At 41.6% G+C, this 20,221-nt stretch overlaps 1 protein-coding gene across 2 annotated transcripts in view; it reads left to right on the top strand.

Moving 5' to 3' along the window:
* The first annotated feature begins 13,020 nt into the window (after positions 1-13,020).
* The window catches only part of LOC133453113 (WW domain-containing adapter protein with coiled-coil-like), a 33,550-nt gene continuing 26,349 nt past the window's right edge, over positions 13,021-20,221 (top strand). For both annotated transcript variants that reach the window (XM_061732988.1, XM_061732987.1), the window contains exons 1-3: positions 13,021-13,322; positions 14,857-14,890; positions 16,806-16,995. In XM_061732988.1, the coding sequence (XP_061588972.1) occupies positions 13,282-13,322; positions 14,857-14,890; positions 16,806-16,995 (265 nt within the window). In that variant the 5' untranslated portion in view covers positions 13,021-13,281. The remainder of the gene's footprint in view (positions 13,323-14,856; positions 14,891-16,805; positions 16,996-20,221) is intronic.

Genomic DNA, 20,221 nt, shown 5'->3' with positions numbered 1-20,221 from the left:
TCCTGTTCTTCCAATTCTATCAGTTTATTATTCATAGTTTCCCTTTCCATCTTATATCTCCCACAACTCAGTAAAACATGCTCTATAGTCTCATCCTCTTGACACTCTTCACACAAACCATTCTGATGTTTCCCTACAACCTTCAAGTTTTTGTTTAGGGCACTATGCCCTAATCTTAGCCTTGTCAATATGATTTCTTCTCTTCTTTTCCCACTACCCACCCTTTTAACTCTAGTGCTCTCTTGAATACTATACAGATGCCTTCCTTTGACCTCATTGCTCCATTTTTCTTGCCACATTAAATTCACTTTTTCCCAGATCACACTTTTAGCTTCAGACTTGCTAATATTCACATTCATTTCTACCACCGTTTTCTGTATTGCCTTCTTGGCCATCCTGTCTGCCATCTCATTTCCCTTAACTCCAACATGAGCAGGGACCCATAAAAACTTAATGTCACTTCCCTTTAAAACTGATCTTGTGGCTGACTGAAGGACCTCATACAGCAGACCTTGACGACTCTTTGAATGAGACGATCTCATACTAGTTAAAACTGCAGATGAATCTGTACAAATCACTATTTTTTTAACTTGACTCTTTTCCACCCATTTTAAAGCTATAAGCAAGTAAAGGAGTCAGCACAGCTGAGAGTTTTTAAATGTTGCCAGGGACCAGTTCTGACCAACCACAGCTTAACGGGCTAACGACACACAGCTGCTGTGGTCTGACTCCAAGGAACCATTCTTACCTCAGCTGATGCTCCAACTGACTACGTTTACATGGACCACAATACTCTCAACATAATCAGATGGAGGAAAGAGTTGCATTAAGAAAGGTATACGTAAATAGCAGCTTTAAACTAATTAAGTTAGTATTTTCAGTAAGTGATAATCACATTAAGGTAGGTGGAGTATCCCGATCATAAACTATATTTAAATGGACATCAGCAATCTGATTATTGAATGTAACCGAATTAACGTCGTCCGTCCTCATGTTTGTTCTGGGTCTACCATGGCTTTTCAGGAGCTGTCAAAAGTGATTCTGGGTCAGTTGTACCTTTTCAGGGATGCCAGTGACCTTCTCCCTTCACCCTCTCTACCACCGACTGGACCTGTACTCCAGTTAGGAGATATCTCAGGTGTATGAAAGAAATTGAACATGGAAACTACCAGCAGCAGACAGAAGAATTTGTCTACCCAGCTACCCGTGACTCCAGATGATATGGGTAATGACAGAAAGAACAAGATCGCGGATACCGGCGGCAGAAATTAGTTTCTTCCATAGTGTCCGGGCACTCCTTTAGAGATAGGATGAGAGTCTTGGCCATCCTACAGAAGCTAAGAGTAGAGCCACTGCTCCTCTTCAACAAGAGGGGCCAGGTGAGGGGGATCGGCCATCTGGTGAGGATGCATCCTGGGAGCCTCCTTGATCAGGTTTTCTGGGCATGTCCCACTGGGAGGAGAACCCAATACACGCTAAAGGGAGTACAGTATAAGGCCTTTTCACAAAAATGATTGACTCTTCTCACAAATATGATTAAAGAAGCTCTACAAAATACGAAATTACCAGACTCATTGCAGCCCGTTGCAGCCCGGTGCAGCCTGTTGCAGCCCGGTGCAGCCTGGTGCTGCCTGTTGCAGCCCGGTGCAGCCCGGTGCTGCCTGTTGCAGAAGACGAGACAGGACAAAAGCAGTAGCAGGGCAGATAAAGGAGAGAAGCAGAAAAGCGTCCACCTTCGTCGAGAGCCGGAAGAATAATATTTCATTTCTTAGGACTCCTTTATGGGGAAATCCCAACCTCTAACACCACATCTCAGATGCTGTATTACGAAAGTGGAAAGATAAAAAAAATCCAAACAGTTGCAGATTTATATATTAACAGTACATTTGCCAACTTCCAGCTCCTTGAACATAGTTTCTTTAAATTCCTGCAAATTAAATAATGGGTCAAAGAGAATTCCAAGGACATTTTCCCCAGACATTACAGAAGAAATCCCTTTTGAAAATCTGCATCACAAGCTATGCAGAACAAGGACTAACATCTATATACGCTATAATGGCAAACTACCCATTTATAAGACATCTTGAACCATTTCCAGCTCACACTTGTGATGTGCCAGTGTGGTAGTATACCATGTACTGTGGCAATGTTGGCTGTATTGGTGAAACTCTTGGCGTGCAGCCATCAGCCGCTCCCCGTTTGACTAAATCTTTGCAAGTTTCAAAAGGTGAGTTTTGCAACTGGGGCGATTCTTGCTTCTTAGTCATGTCCCACAAACCACCTTTTAAAATGAAATGTTATCTGCAGTGTGGTCATATTCTCCCATATTGGTCTACACCACGTTCCCCAGGAACCATGGCCATGTGGAGGCCCTGCCAATCCCCAACCTTCTGCAAGTGAAGGTCTAAGCAGCATCCATGCTTAGACTGCACAGTAATGCTACCAACCTCAGGATATGGCTTGTAATGCCAGATTTTCAGGACACGCATTGGTGTGTAGGGAGGAAGTGTAACCTACAATTCCATTTTGCATTGTTAATTTCGGTTTACCTCAGTTAACAGCATTTTGTCACCTTTATTATAAATAAGCATTCCCCAAAGCCACGTACAAGTTAAAATCTTTATTGGCCAAAGCTGATCAGAATCTTTTATGCAGAGGACATTTCTTCCAGCCTTGAAGGATCTAAGCATTTCCTGCAGATGTCTAGGAGGCAGCTTGGAAGACCTTTTTCTGCTGCACAGAACCATGGTCGTCAGAAGCATGCTCTGTCAAGTAGTGGACGGCCTGTGAGTAGTCTATGCCCTTCTCATGGTGCTGGCTGAAGGTAGTCTGGGTGCCAGGAGGGTACAGGCCATACAGGAGTTTGTAGTCAAAGTCTGGATAGGGGGAAGCCAAGAAACCCCCCACACCAAACTGGGGAACCACCACACTTGTGAATCCCTGCTGTCCTTGGCCCAGTTGGTCAGCTGGATAGCCAAATTCTTCCATCTGCCGCTGGAAGTTGCCGAGTTCAGCTTCCCTCATAACACTGGCAGCTTCTCCTGCCTGGAAGCTCGGTCCAGGTGGTGGTAGAGGGGGTGATGGGAGAAAGCCACTGGGATCCATGGTCTGGGCATCATCATCTGCTGCTTCAGTCAAGCTTTGGGGAGGAACAGCCCACTCGGTTTCTGTGGAGAAACAAGTCAGGATACAATACCCAACCACAAGACTAGTACCATGCATCAGACTTATTTGGTAGACGAGACTGACCAGCTCCAGCCGGCCCTGAACCAACAGCTCCTGCTTGAAAGGGTAGAGAAGAACCAGAGACAAAATAGCCAGGCTGAAGGGGCACAAGCGACCCCGTACCGACAGCTCCTGCCTGAAGGGGCACAAGTGACCCAGTACCGACAGCTCCTGCCTGAAGGGGCACAAGCGACCCAGTACCGACAGCTCCTGCCTGAAGGGGCACAAGCGACCCAGTACCGACAGCTCCTGCCTGAAGGGGCACAAGTGACCCAGTACCGACAGCTCCTGCCTGAAGGGGCACAAGTGACCCAGTACCGACAGCTCCTGCCTGAAGGGGCACAAGTGACCCAGTACCGACAGCTCCTGCCTGAAGGGGCACAAGTGACCCAGTACCGTCAGCTCTTGCCTGAAGGGGCACAAGTGACCCAGTACCAACGTAGTATCCCACAGCAGGTGCAGTCAAGTCCAGGCTGCTCCTTACTGGAGTTGTGGAGCCAACAAGCTTAGGGGGGTTAGGGTTTTGGACAAGTACTGGTGCAGAAACCAGTCTAGGGGCACTGTAGAGTACTGGTGCTGAATGACCTCTGGGTGCTCCCTGGTAGGAGGCAGAGTTGCCACCAGCACCGCTGCCACCACCACTCTGTTGGTGAGATTTTGATCCTGAGGACAGAAAACAGAAGAAGATTTAAGCTGAGTGTGACACAACTACACCTGTCATGTCTTCAGCAAATTATAGCCTACCCTTCAAATGCATCCCACATGACTCCACAATCAACAACACACAGAGGGAAACCCTGAAAAACAAGAACACAACAATATCAGAAACTTCTAGAACCAGGTGGAAACAGTTGCTTCCAACCAAGACTGGACCAAACCTCAGGAAGAAGCCTGCAGTCTTCATAATGAAAGTCAGAAGTAAAGGAGTCAGCATAGCTGAGAGTTTTTAAATGTTGCCAGGGACCAGTTCTGACCAACCACAGCTTAACAGGCTAACGACACACAGCTGCTGTGGTCTGACTCCAAGGAACCATTCTTACCTCAGCTGATGCTCCAACTGACTACGTTTACATGGACCACAATACTCCCAACATAATCAGATGGAGGAAAGAGTTGCATTAAGAAAGGTATACGTAAATAGCAGCTTTAAACTAATTAAGTTAGTATTTTCAGTAAGTGATAATCACATTAAGGTAGGTGGAGTATCCCGATCATAAACTATATTTAAATGGACATCAGCAATCTGATTATTGAATGTAACCGAATTAACGTCGTCCGTCCTCATGTTTGTTCTGGGTCTACCATGGCTTTTCAGGAGCTGTCAAAAGTGATTCTGGGTCAGTTGTACCTTTTCAGGGATGCCAGTGACCAATGTTCCCTCTAATTTTTCATGTATCTGGGCACACACGCAAGCTCCCTGAGCAAACTGAGGACGACTATGAGCAACATCACATATGCACGCTTTATTTTTAAGTATCTCATTACACTTAAAAACAAGACTGTCACTGGAAAAAACAACAATTTTCACCTGTTTCAAGTAAATTTTCACTTGAAATAAGTAGAAAAATCTGCCAGTGGGACAAGATTTATCTTCTCATTACAAGCAAAAAGTCTTGTTCCACTGGCAGATTTTTCTACTTATTTTAAGTGAAAATCTACTTGAAACAGGTGAAAATTTCGACTTTTTTCTCGAAATTTTGAGAGAAAAAAATCGAAATGTCGAGAAAAAAAGTTTTGAGAAAAAAGTCAAAATGTCCAGAGAAAAGTTGAGATTTTGAGAAAAAAAAGTCAAACATTTTATGAAAAAAGTTGAAATGTCGACAAAATGTTGTTTTAATTGACCATTTTCACTTGTTTCAAGTCAATTTTCACTTGAAATAAGTAGAAAAATCTGCCAGCGGAACAAGATTTTTTTTGCTTGTAATGAGAAGATAAATCTTGCTCCACTGGCAGATTTTTCTACTTATTTCAAGTGAAAATTTACTTGAAACAGGTGGAAATTGTCAAATAAGTTATTTTTCTGGTGTTATTTTTCTGGTGATGACTCTAAATGTTGAAATAGCAGTAAAACCACATTCATTGATGAAATGACATAAGGGATGGACAGGGGGGATGGCAGTTTTACAGGGGGGATGGTTTGGACCGTTTTTATTTCAGGGGGGGATGATTTGGACCGTTTTTATTTCAGGGGGGATGATTTGGACCGTTTTTATTTCAGGGGGGGATGATTTGGACCGTTTTTATTTCTGGGGGGATGATTTGGACCGTTTTTATTTCAGGGGGGATGATTTGGACCGTTTTTATTTCAGGGGGGATGATTTGGACCGTTTTTATTTCAGGGGGGGATGATTTGGGCCGTTTTTATTTCAGGGGGGGATGATTTGGACCCTTTTTATTTCAGGGGGGATGATTTGGACCGTTTTTATTTCAGGGGGGGATGATTTGGACCCTTTTTATTTCAGGGGGGATGATTTGGACCGTTTTTATTTCAGGGGGGGGTGCCATCTCCCCTCATCCCCCCTCAACTCCAGTACTGCTGGTAGACACAGCAATGGTATGGATAGCTTTTAGCAGAGGCTTCAGACTTTCTCGTGTCCGGGATCCCCACAGCTCCTTGTATTCCCCAAATCCTTGAATACTTCTCCTCCTCTCGACTCGCGGGACCTCCGTAAACTGATTTATGGTCCCACGTTACACCAACGCAGAGCCTACGCCGTAGGGTACGCGGCGACGCGCATGTACGTTGCGCGTCGCCGCGTACCCTACGGCGTAGGCTCTGCGTCGATTTAGCGCGGAACCATAAATCAGGCTTTGCGAGTGAACGTCTCACGAGGGGCAGTCGCGTTGCAACACCACTGTAGCCAAATCGCAAGGAGAGAGCAGAGAGCTGAGCTCATGAGAAGTCCCGGTACGCCAGAGGCTAATATTGAGAAGTGGGGGTACTCCGTACCGGCGCGTACCGGCCCACTTAAAGCACTGCGCTGGATAGACTTTCTTGTGCGCTGAGAATATGCGGTCAGTGCGCGATTGCGCACGCGCGCAGCTTAGAGGGAACATTGCCAGTGACCATCTCCCTTCACCCTCTCTACCACCGACTGGACCTGTACTCCAGTTAGGAGATATCTCAGGTGTATGAAGGAAATTGAACATGGAAACTACCAGCAGCAGACAGAAGAATTTGTCTACCCAGCTACCCGTGACTCCAGATGATATGGGTAATGACAGAAAGAACAAGATCGCGGATACCGGCGGCAGAAATTAGTTTCTTCCATAGTGTCCGGGCACTCCTTTAGAGATAGGATGAGAGCCTTGGCCATCCTACAGAAGCTAAGAGTAGAGCCACTGCTCCTCTTCAACAAGAGGGGCCAGGTGAGGGGGATCGGCCATCTGGTGAGGATGCATCCTGGGAGCTTCCTTGATCAGGTTTTCTGGGCATGTCCCACTGGGAGGAGAACCCAAGACACGCTAAAGGGAGTACAGTATAAGGCCTTTTCACAAAAATGATTGACTCTTCTCACAAATATGATTAAAGAAGCTCTACAAAATACGAAATTACCAGACTCATTGCAGCCCGTTGCAGCCTGTTGCAGCCCGGTGCTGCCTGTTGCAGCCCGGTGCTGCCCGGTGCTGCCCGTTGCAGATAAAGGAGAGAAGCAGAAAAGCGTCCTTCGTCGAGAGCCGGAAGAATAATATTTCATTTCTTAGGACTCCTTTATGGGGAAATCCCAACCTCTAACACCACATCTCAGATGCTGTATTACGAAAGTGGAAAGATAAAAAAAATCCAAACAGTTGCAGATTTATATATTAACAGTACATTTGCCAACTTCCAGCTCCTTGAACATAGTTTCTTTAAATTCCTGCAAATTAAAGAATGGGTCAAAGAGAATTCCAAGGACATTTTCCCCAGACATTACAGAAGAAATCCCTTTTGAAAATCTGCATCACAAGCTATGCAGAACAAGGACTAACATCTATATACGCTATAATGGCAAACTACCCATTTATAAGACATCTTGAACCATTTCCAGCTCACACTTGTGATGTGCCAGTGTGGTAGTATACCATGTACTGTGGCAATGTTGGCTGTATTGGTGAAACTCTTGGCGTGCAGCCATCAGCCGCTCCCCGTTTGACTAAATCTTTGCAAGTTTCAAAAGGTGAGTTTTGCAACTGGGGCGATTCTTGCTTCTTAGTCATGTCCCACAAACCACCTTTTAAAATGAAATGTTATCTGCAGTGTGGTCATATTCTCCCATATTGGTCTACACCACGTTCCCCAGGAACCATGGCCATGTGGAGGCCCTGCCAATCCCCAACCTTCTGCAAGTGAAGGTCTAAGCAGCATCCATGCTTAGACTGCACAGTAATGCTACCAACCTCAGGATATGGCTTGTAATGCCAGATTTTCAGGACACGCATTGGTGTGTAGGGAGGAAGTGTAACCTACAATTCCATTTTGCATTGTTAATTTCGGTTTACCTCAGTTAACAGCATTTTGTCACCTTTATTATAAATAAGCATTCCCCAAAGCCACGTACAAGTTAAAATCTTTATTGGCCAAAGCTGATCAGAATCTTTTATGCAGAGGACATTTCTTCCAGCCTTGAAGGATCTAAGCATTTCCTGCAGATGTCTAGGAGGCAGCTTGGAAGACCTTTTTCTGCTGTACAGAACCATGGTCGTCAGAAGCATGCTCTGTCAAGTAGTGGACGGCCTGTGAGTAGTCTTTGCCCTTCTCATGGTGCTGGCTGAAGGTAGTCTGGGTGCCAGGAGGGTACAGGCCATACAGGAGTTTGTAGTCAAAGTCTGGATAGGGGGAAGCCAAGAAACCACCCACACCAAACTGGGGAACCACCACACTTGTGAATCCCTGCTGTCCTTGGCCCAGTTGGTCAGCTGGATAGCCAAATTCTTCCGTCTGCCGCTGGAAGTTGCCGAGTTCAGCTTCCCTCATAACACTGGCAGCTTCTCCTGCCTGGAAGCTCGGTCCAGGTGGTGGTAGAGGGGGTGATGGGAGAAAGCCACTGGGATCCATGGTCTGGGCATCATCATCTGCTGCTTCAGTCAAGCTTTGGGGAGGAACAGCCCACTCGGTTTCTGTGGAGAAACAAGTCAGGATACAGTACCCAACCACAAGACTAGTACCATGCATCAGACTTATTTGGTAGACGAGACTGACCAGCTCCAGCCGGCCCTGAACCAACAGCTCCTGCTTGAAAGGGTAGAGAAGAACCAGAGACAACATAGCCAGGCTGAAGGGGCACAAGTGACCCAGTACCGACAGCTCCTGCATGAAGGGGCACAAGCGACCCAGTACCGACAGCTCCTGCCTGAAGGGGCACAAGCGACCCAGTACCGACAGCTCCTGCCTGAAGGGGCACAAGTGACCCAGTACCGACAGCTCCTGCCTGAAGGGGCACAAGTGACCCAGTACCGACAGCTCCTGCCTGAAGGGGCACAAGTGACCCAGTACCGACAGCTCCTGCCTGAAGGGGCACAAGTGACCCAGTACCGACAGCTCCTGCCTGAAGGGGCACAAGCGACCCAGTACCGACAGCTCCTGCCTGAAGGGGCACAAGTGACCCAGTACCGACAGCTCCTGCCTGAAGGGGCACAAGTGACCCAGTACCGACAGCTCCTGCCTGAAGGGGCACAAGTGACCCAGTACCAACGTAGTATCCCACAGCAGGTGCAGTCAAGTCCAGGCTGCTCCCTACTGGAGTTGTGGAGCCAACAAACTGAGGGTTAGGGTTTTGGACAAGTACTGGTGCAGAAACCAGTCTAGGGGCACTGTAGAGTACTGGTGCTGAATGACCTCTGGGTGCTCCCTGGTAGGAGGCAAAGTTGCCACCAGCACCGCTGCCACCACCACTCTGTTGGTGAGATTTTGATCCTGAGGACAGAAAAGAGAAGAAGATTTAAGCTGAGTGTGACACAACTACACATGTCATGTCTTCAGCAAATTATAGCCTACCCTTCAAATGCATCCCACATGACTCCACAATCAACAACACACAGAGGGAAACCCTGAAAAACAAGAACACAACAATATCAGAAACTTCTAGAACCAGGTGGAAACAGTTGCTTCCAACCAAGACTGGACCAAACCTCAGGAAGAAGCCTGCAGTCTTCATAATGAAAGTCAGAAGTAAAGGAGTCAGCACAGCTGAGAGTTTTTAAATGTTGCCAGGGACCAGTTCTGACCAACCACAGCTTAACGGGCTAACGACACACAGCTGCTGTGGTCTGACTCCAAGGAACCATTCTTACCTCAGCTGATGCTCCAACTGACTACGTTTACATGGACCACAATACTCCCAACATAATCAGATGGAGGAAAGAGTTGCATTAAGAAAGGTATACGCATCCCCCCCTGAAATAAAAACGGTCCAAATCATCCCCCCTGTAAAACTGCCATCCCCCCATTCCATCCCTTATGTCATTTCATCAATGAATGTGGTTTTACTGCTATTTCAACATTTAGAGTCATCACCAGAAAAATAACTTATTTGACAATTTTCACCTGTTTCAAGTAAATTTTCACTTGAAATAAGTAGAAAAATCTGCCAGTGGGACAAGATTTATCTTCTTATTACAAGCAAAAGAAATCTTGTTCCACTGGCAGATTTTTCTACTTATTTCAAGTGAAAATCTACTTCAAACAGGTGAAAATTGTTTTGTTTTCCAGTGATGAGTCTTGTTTTAAGTGTAATGAGATTTTTTTTACTAAAATGAGACATTTTAACTAGAAATAAGACAAATATTCTTGTTAAGATTTAGAGTTTTTGCAGTGATCCATTTTACTTATCCTGTGAAGGACAGAGTCATATTGATAAGTTCAGAAAAGTGTTTTTTATTGTTGTGTTTTGATGTATTCAATGTAAGCCCAGTGGATATTTAAAGCTTACAGAAGGCTGCATTTAACTGCTGCTATGTCATTCCTGCAGTATTTCTGCAGCTGTTTTGGTCACTGCTATTATTTGTAATATATTATATTATTTGTAATCAGCACAAATTATCTGTCCCCATATGATAAAATCCACCATCCCCCCTGATTTTATTTTACAACTCGAGTACTGGTCGTATACAACATTAAAACACAAATAATCATTATCAATCAAACATGCCAGGGGCTGACAGCAGGACAGAAAAAAATATAATACAACTTACTCAGTAAAAATATTACAAAGCTTACATAGATCATACGTTTTAACAGCTTTTTTTATTCTCACAATCACAGAGGGACGAGATACAGGACTGTCTCAGAAAATTAGAATATTGTGATAAAGTTCTTTATTTTCTGTAATGCAATTAAAAAAACAAAAATGTCATACATTCTGGATTCATTACAAATCAACTGAAATATTGCAAGCCTTTTATTATTTTAATATTGCTGATTATGGTTTACAGTTTAAGATTAAGATTCCCAGAATATTGTAATTCTTTGAGATAGGATATTTGAGTTTTCTTAAGCTGTAAGCCATGATCAGCAATATTAAAATAATAAAAGGCTTGCAATATTTCAGGTGATTTGTAATGAATCCAGAATGAATGACATTTTTGTTTTTGTAATTGCATTACAGAAAATCACAATATTCTAATTTTCTGAGACAGTCCTGTAGATCATATGTTTTAACAGCTTTTTTTATTCTCACAATCACAGAGGGACGAGATATATTGTTTAATATATGCAGAAAGTAGAAAAAAATTGGTTTCTTACCAGAAAATTTAGATTTGTGTATGTAAAATGTAGATAAAATAATTAACAAATTAATCAAATAAAACTGGGAATTCAGTGTGTTTTTTTAAATTTTTTTAAACATGTGTCTTTATTGGGTAGTCCATGTAATGCATATTACACAATAAACATTTTTTTAAAGGATTCGACAGAATACCCCGTTTTATAATTTACCATACGCACAACCCCCCCCCCCAAAAAAAAGAACAAGTAAAATAAATAAGGACACAAAACTTAACATAACAAACACCTCAAAACACACACACTGCAAAATACGTAATTATAAACAGGTCCCAAAGTAAGTACCCATTACCAATCAAACTCTGACTGAAGACAATAATAATAGGAAAAATAAAGTAATAAAATAAAATACAGCACACACAAAACAACAACAACAAAAAAATAATAATTAAAAAAAATTAAATAAGATAAATAAATAAAAAAATCAAATAAACAGACATAAAAGGAACCCTAAAAAAAATAGACATGGTTAGCAATATCATACTTCCCTATAATCTAGTCTACGAGCTACAAGAGAGGAAAAAGCAATTATATGAATCTCCTTCTTAGTAAAACTATTAAAATTTTCAGGTACACCAAAAATAGAAATTAAAGGGCTAGAAACCACCGGTTTATTAAGGGCTTTTGAGAGAGTATTATAGAAAGATGACCAAAATGATCAGTGTTTTTTTTGTGTGTGTTTTAGTTTGAAAGTTCCTAGCGGAGGCAGCGGTCTGAGTTTTAGTTTGAAAGGTCCCAGCGGAAGCAGTGGCCTGTGACTTCCGGCTGCTCCTCGCTCCACTAAACTCTAGTTCCAACCCAACGCAGAACCTGAACTACCTGCCAAACTGACTGAATACAGACCAAGGAAGCTGAAGAAAAACCCTAAAAAAAAACAGGATCCGAGCTTGCAGACCGGAGGCCGCGGTTCCCCCTCAGTGTCTCCCAACCTGGGGTCCGTCCGTGTATATATGTCTATGGTCCGGGCCCCCCCTGGGGGGGCACGAAACTTTGTCTGCTTTGAGGATATGCAGTTGTACAAATGATATTTGTGCATGTTAAATAAATAAAAAATCATAATAACACAACTAATGGAATACTGTAATCCAAGTCTGTATAAATCCGCTTAGAAATATATTTTGGTCATTTTAAAATACTAATTTATTTAGCAGGATAAAAACTTAAAAATGTATTATTATATTATTATTCAACATTTAATCATACTACTACTCCGACAGGTTGTTAAAAGAAAAATGTAAAACATTTTTGCTCTCATATTAAGAGACATTTTTCAGAAATATTTTTATGTCCTTGCAATTACTTTTTGTGCGTATTTTATACATTGATGATACAAAATGAAGTGAGAAAAACAAAGTCATATGTATACAGGGTGAACCAAAGAGAAATGTATCAAAAAAACATAATTAATGTTCATTTTTTCAATTAAAGATTTGTGACGAATCACTTTTTGGTGCTGTTACGTACGGGTCGGGGGGGCTGGCTGGTCAGACACAAGTAGGGGGAAACAAGGAAAAAAGGTTGGGAACCACTGCTGTAGATCATATGTTTTTTATTCTCACAATCACAGAGGGACGAGATATATTGTTGAATATATGCAGAAAGTAGAACAAAATTGGTTTCTTACCAGAAAATTTATATTTGTGTATGTAAAATGTAGATAATGTAGTGGCCACTCACAAGCAGGACACTGTTTAACTGTTTAACTGTTTAGATTAGAATCCACAAGAATCTAGCCGTTATTAATGATGACGATGTGTTTTCTGTTGGTGTTCTGTTCCCGTTGGTAACGGTCAGTTAGTAACGAGAGACTGGATTAAAAACACACGTTTTTTCTTCGTTCACAAAAAGCGTTTCTCTGCTCTTTTGTTCCCAAACTCCTACAGATAAAATAATCAACAAATTAATCGAATAAAACTGGGAATTCAGTGTTTGTTTTGTGTGTGTTTTAGCTTGAAAGTTCCTAGCGGAGGCAGCGGTCTGAGTTTTACTTTGAAAGGTCCCAGCGGAAGCAGTGGCCTGTGACTTCCGGCTGCTCCTCGCTCCACTAAACTCTAGTTCCAACGCAGAACCTGAACTACCTGCCAAACGATGCGCTGAGGGTGGTTTTTTCACCCAAGACCACCCGCAATGCAGTGCTGATGCTCGGCAAGGGACTTGTACTCGTCAGTTTGTTAGAACTGACTGAATACAGACCAAGGAAGCTGAAGAAAAACCCTAAAAAAACCCGGATCTGAGCTCTTAGACCGGAGGCCGCGGTTCCCCCTCTCACACACACACTCACCACCGCGGCCTTGATGGTGATGTATGCGAGGAAACCAGCAAGAGGCAGCGATGGGTAAACGCAGCGCTAGCCTTCACATCCGATCACCTACTTTAGGGGGCGTAGATGGTTGATTTTGGTCCGGAGTCTTTCTCGCTAACTTAGCTGTCCGCGACGACAGCGTCTACTTGTAGTTCGTTAAGCCTGATTTATGGTTCCGCGTTAAATCGACGGCGTAGGGTGCGCGTCGCCGCGTACGCTACACAGTAGGGTTTGCGTCGATTTAACGCGGAACCATAAATCAGCCTTTAGCCGGAGATTCCGGATGTCTGCGAGCTAGTCGAACTACCGTCAAATAACCTCCGCTGATCGATCAATACCGCGATCAATACATGTATCTCTTAAAACCAGACTTTAAAAAGTACATTTATTAACAATATTAGGTAACGGCTTCAGGTAACGTGTTTTTCTACCTTGGTTAACGGCAGCTAAAGGTTCAGCCAAACATGGATCACTGCAAACACTCTAAATCTTACCAAGAATATTCGTCTTATTTCTTAGTTTAAATGTCTAATTTTTAGCCAAACAAATCTCAATTACGCTTAAAAAAGTGTCATTACCAGAAAAATAACTTATTTGACAATTTTCACCTGTTTCAAGTAAATTTTCACTTAAAATAAGTAGAAAAATCTGCCAGTGGAACAAGATTTTTTTTTGCTTGTAATGAGAAGATAAATCTTGTTCCACTGGCAGATTTTTCTACTTATTTCAAGTGAAAATGTACTTGAAACAGGAGAAAATTGTCAAATAACAAGTTATTTTTACTGGTAATGACTCTTGTTTTAAGTGTAATGAGATTTTTTGACTAAAAATGAGACATTTTAACTAGAAATAAGACAAATATCTTTTTTGCAGCGTAGCTAAATTTAGAGGTTTATAATCCAGGTGCCATAATGAATGTGGTTTTACTGTTATTTAAACATTTAGAGTCATCACCAGAAAAATAACTTATTTGACAATTTTCACCTCTTTCAAGTAGATTTTCACTTAAAATAAGTAGAAAAATCTGCCAGTGGGACAAGATTTTTTTGCTTGTAATAAGAAGATAAATATTGTCCCACTGGCAGATTTTTCTACTTATTTCAAGTGGAAAATCTACTTGAAACAGTTGGAAATTGTCAAATAACAAGTTATTTTTTTACTGGTAATGACTCTTGTTTTAAGTGTAATGAGATTTTTTGACTAAAAATGAGACATTTTAACTAGAAATAAGACAAATATTCCTGGTAAGATTTAGAGTTTTTGCAGTGTAGCTAAATTCAGAGGTTTATAATCCAGGTGCCATAAAGTAAACACGCTGCCATGTGTCTGGATCAGCCTGTACATTTAGAACAGGAGTTTTCACTAACGACCATCTACCTGCAGAGGAGTTGATTTAGTGATGGTTGGAACAACTGCTGGACTGGATTTTTACTTTATGGCACTTGGCTTATACACGTCTGGCCAAAGGTGTAGGTAGAGGTTCAGCCAAAGGGGAAACAAACTTGGGATGAAGCTTAACTGTTCCACTACCAACTCTGATGATCATTGTGTGTGTGTGTCTTCACAGGTGCAACGAAAGAAGGGACTCACAATCCTATCAGGTACGACGTGTTTCTTTAATTGGATCCACCAGAGAGGCAGCTACTCTTCCTGGGGTCCACACACCACAAAACATCACATAACACACGATAAATCAATAACACAACACATAAACACAATAAGACATCAACAAAACAGCACATAAGACACAATAGATAACATGTCTGACAAAACATAAAAACAAGTAAAGCAAACATACAAAAACAATGCAAGACATAAAAACAAAACATAAAAACAAATGGTATAGGCTTCAGATTAAATCAAACTAAAGTACACTAAAACTAAACATCATAATACATTAAACTATATCCCATCTAATTCCCTCAGATTTAGATAACATTTGGATTCAAATGAATGTGTTTAAACAGTTTTTTAAAACTTGCCTTAGTCGGTGCTTCAATAATCATAATCGGCAACTTGTTTCAGACGGAAAGAGCCCGATATGTTCTAGACCTCCGGACTGAATCTGTTCTGCCATCCCTCCTTTCCATCCCTTATGTCATTTCATCAATGAATGTGGTTTTACTGCTATTTCAACATTTACAGTCAGCACCAGAAAAATTACTTATTTGACAATTTTCACCTGTTTCAAATACATTTTCACTTGAAATAAGTAGAAAAATCTGCCAGTGGGACCATTTTATCTTCTTATTACAAGCAAAAAAATCTTGTTCCACTGGCAGATTTTTCTACTTATTTTAAGTGAAAATCTACTTGAAACAGGTGACAATTGTTGTTTTTTCCAGTGATGAGGCTTGTTTTAAGTGTAATGAGATTTTTTTTACTAAAATGAGACATTTTAACTAGAAATAAGACAAATATTCTTGTTAAGATTTAGAGTTTTTGCAGTGATCCATGTTACTTATCCTGTGAAGGACAGAGTCATATTGATAAGTTCAGAAAAGTGTTTTTTATTGTTGTGTTTTGATGTATTTGATGTAAGCCCAGTGGATATTTAAAGCTTACAGAAGGCTGCATTTAACTGCTGCTATGTCATTCCTGCAGTATTTCTGCAGGTGTTTTGGTCACTGCTATTATTTGTAATATATTATATTATTTGTAATCAGCACTAATTATCTGTCCCCATATGATAAAATCCACCATCCCCTCCATGAATCTGTTCTGGGTTTTGGTTTCACTAAAGAAGCTCTAGTAGCTGCCTGGTATTGGAACTGTGCTGGTCTCTTACATAATGTAGTTGTGAATACAGACGGTTTGGTTGTTTGCTGTAGAAGAAAAAAAACATTTAGTTACAAGCCAACGTCTCCTGTTCATCTCTGTTCAACCCGTTATCTCACAAACTAAGCTAATATTTAATAGGACTTTATATTAGTTTCTGTTAAAATGAGTCAAGTGTGCATATTATCATGCTGGAGATGTAACATTAACGTTCTTGCTTTTCAGATGTCCATACTAAATAAATATCTGTGGTGGGACAAAATAAACCATTTATCTTCCATGCATTTACTCACTTTACCAAGCAGAAGTTGATAAATCAGGTGTAGCTGCGTCCGACCCCTTTCCCTGCACTGCAAAAACTCCAAATCTTACCAAGAATATTTGTCTTATTTCTAGTTAAAATGTCTCATTTTTAATTAAAAAAACTCTCATTACACTTAAAACAAGACGCATCACTGGAAAAATCTTGTTCCACTGGCTGATTATTCTTCTTATTTTATGTGAAAATCTACTTGAAACAGGTGAAAATTGTCAAATAAGTTATTTTTCTGGTAATGACACTTGTTTTAAGTGTAATGAGATTTGTTTGACTAAAAATGAGACATTTTAACTAGAAATAAGACAAATATTCTTGGTAAGATTTTGAGTTTTTGCAGTGTGGTTCTCCAGTGGACTGGGTGCTGCTGTGAGATCGAGCACATCTCAACAACGACTCTGATGATTCCCTGTTCTCTCTAGACCCATAAATCTCAGTCCAAGAGCCAGTCCAGCAGCCTTCATCGCTATGACAAGGTGCGTGACGTCTCCTCCGACCCCATGCCCCCGTACAAGGTGCTGCGGCGCTCCGACGACAGTCCCGTCAGCCGGCACGGAGACGGCGCCGGACACGGGAAGGCCAAAGCCCCTCATAGTGTTAGAGGAAAAAATGGTGAGCTTGGATGTGTTAACTTTTGCATTTGTACTCAATTTTCCATTTTTCTTATTTTCTAATCCAGGGGTCGGCAACCCGCGGCTCTTCAGCGCCGTACTAGTGGCTCCTGGAGCTTTTTAAAAAAATGTTTGACCTTTTTTTTCCTTTTTTCTTATTTTTCTTCTCTTTTTTTTTTTCCTCTTTTTTTCTTATTTCCTTTTTTCTCTTTTTTCTTCCTTTTTTCGTTTTTTAATCTCGTCATTTTTCGACTTTTGTTCTCGACATTTCGACTTTTTTCTCAAGATTGTACTTCAATATTAATCTCGACATTTCGACTATTTTCTCGACATTTCAACATTAATCTCGACCTTTCGCCATTTGCCTTCATTCTAAGGCTGATACAAGACTTTTCATTTTTTGCAGCTCCGGACATATTTGTTTTTTGTGTTTTTGGTCCAATATGGCTCTTTCAACATTTTGGGTTGCCGACCCCTGATCTAATCTCTTAAAGGCTTCAAAAGAGAGAACTGGAGCATTGTGTTGGACATGTGGTTATTTTGTTGGTATTAGAATTAAACTTGTCTTCTTTTGAGTTTTATTATGATTTTTAAAACATATCAGTTGTTTAATAATTTTTCAGAGCATATTATAGTAAAATAGGGGGATTAACTGGCACGGCCTATTGACAAAAGATAAGTGAACATACAAGTGCGTATATACTGACTATATGTGTCCACACATACGTCTCATGCATGCAAACTTATGTCACTTTAAGTTAGGACTGCAGCTATCGAATATTTTAGTAATCGAGTATTCTACTGAAAATTCCATCGATTAAAACATATTTTTGTTTAGTTAGAGAGCAATTATAAATATACATAAGAAAATAAGACATTTCACCTAATAATGAACCACTGGGTTCCTTTTTTAGACAATGTATTTATTTTTAGATGCACATTGTTTAAAACAGCCAACAGCAGTTACATCTCAGGAAATGTGACTAGAAAAAATAAATAAGCACATTTTAAGTTCTAGTTAAGTTTTAAGTTAAAGTCTTGATAAGATTTTGAGTTTTGGCAGTGTTTAAAATATAATTCTGAGACCTGCTGTATTGGAGCACATTAGCCACCAGCGCTACTTGATGTTTTATCCATCAATCACTACCCAGTTAGCTTTATTACGTTTTTATTTTCCACCCTCATCCCTCTACAGCTCTGTGTTTTTACAGATTAAATGCTTTAGCCGCATGGACAGTCATCATAATTAATAGAAACCCCGCCCTCCACAGGACTAACGTTATGTTAGCAAGGTACCGTAACGTTAATCTCATTAATTAGTGCTACGTTTACTTAATTCTACCATGTCTGGGGTGAAGGTCCTCCCTCTGGGAGTAACCAGGTGGAGAAGCTGCAGCGTTGAGGACGTACTGTTGTTTATCAGCTCTGTCTTACAGTGAAACAGCAACAGTGTTGCCTTGGTGTCCAGCTGGAAATGACCCACACTTTTCACATTTTCTGCCTTTTCTTTGTGCCTTTCTCTTTGCTTTGTTGCCTTTTTCGTCATTACCTCTACGTCCATAATTAAGACCAAACATATCCGCCCCCTCTTTCTTTCATATTTACGTGCGCGTTGTGCCGCATTAGTAGTCCGGGCGAAATACCAGCTTTGAACTGCAAAATTAAACCATTCCTCGAGGCAGAGAAAATACTCGATCATTTTTTGTAATCGATTTACTCTAATTATTCGAGAAATCGTCCCATCCCTACTTTAAAGGTATTGTGACATCATTTTTAACATGCTTTTAACACTATTAAAAGTCTTGGGCAACATCCCTCAAATGTGTCTAAAAGAGTGTAACAAGAAAAACTTCACTCTAGTACTTTTCCTGGCTTTTTATTACAGTGTTTTTTTGCGCCGTGAAAAATGCTTCCTTTCCCCCCTTTCCTGTCAATCATTGCTCCGCTCCTCCTCCAAACCTCCTCCTCCTCCAGCCATACGCTCACAGCGGCGTCGGAGCGACAGGCGAAGCATGCACGGAAAAGCAGGAGGGCGAACCACAGCAAACAATCATAAAAATAAAGGCATGCAAGCAGCACTGTCCCCTTATCTTAAGTCCAGTCAGTGGCCGCGGGTCTTCTTAGCAGTTCTCCTCCGGTGGTTAGAACAAAAGAGGCGTGTTAAGCCTCATTTATGGTTCCGCGTTAAATCGACGCAGAGCCTACGCCGTAGGGTTCAGCGTATGGTGCGCGTCGCCGCGTAACCTTACGCCGTAGGCTCTGCGTCGGTGTAACGCGGAACCATAAATCAGCCTTTATGGTGCGCTGGAGAGGAGAGGAGGCAGGGAGCTGGGTGGAGGGGGCGGTGATTTAGCGGATCGTTACGTAACGATCCGCCACCAAACCACATGCGCCGTTTTTGCATAGTTATGCGGAAAATCCCAGAAAGCACACAATACACTGAATGTTAAAAGTTCGTTGTTTTTTGGGTGTAATTGATGTCAAGACACCCAACAAAACACAAAAAATCAAGAAAAATGTGTTTTTCATGTCACAGTACCTTTAAGTGATGTTCACCATTTTGAATCAAACTTTCAATCATGTGAATTGTGTTTCAAAGAGCGTCTTTGCAATAACAGATTTTGGGTGGACCTGACATGCACCAGTGAGTCTTTCGGTCAGTCCTAATCGCGGTACGGAGGTTTCCTCGTTCCCATTACACGGTGAACTGAAGGCAATTTTTCAAGCTACTTAACATTACTTAAACCCGACTTCAATGGGCGTCAGGACAGGTTTTGAGGTAAGTGATGTTGATCTTTAATATTGCAACGTCTCGTGCTTCTTGGAGGCAGGTTTTATAGAGGTTATGGATTGACGTCACTTCCCCAGTGGACCAGCCCCCTTACTCACACTGAGTGGTAAAATATCAGCAAAAACAGCTGCAACTAGTGGAGAAGACGGGATAACAGCTGATTATCAGCTTAAATTAAAGGCAGTTGGACTTGACAGTGACCCGTACAGTTACCCCAAGAACCAGTCGTCCATGGACATTAATATTTGACCACCAATCCAGTTTCCTGATATTTACATGTACTTAATTTCTACGCCGGTGAAATACACGAAGCAAAGCTTGAAGGCTTACTAAAGTCTTGACGCTTGGTCCGACTTCAAGGCAGGATTTGTTGTAGAAATTAAAGTGATGAGGACACCGAACTTTATGATTTGACAGTTTAACGTTAGCTACCCAA

The sequence above is a fragment of the Cololabis saira genome, chromosome 10 (assembly GCF_033807715.1).
Source record: "Cololabis saira isolate AMF1-May2022 chromosome 10, fColSai1.1, whole genome shotgun sequence".
Lineage (NCBI taxonomy): Eukaryota > Metazoa > Chordata > Actinopteri > Beloniformes > Belonidae > Cololabis > Cololabis saira.
This window is presented reverse-complemented; position numbering and strand designations above follow the sequence as displayed.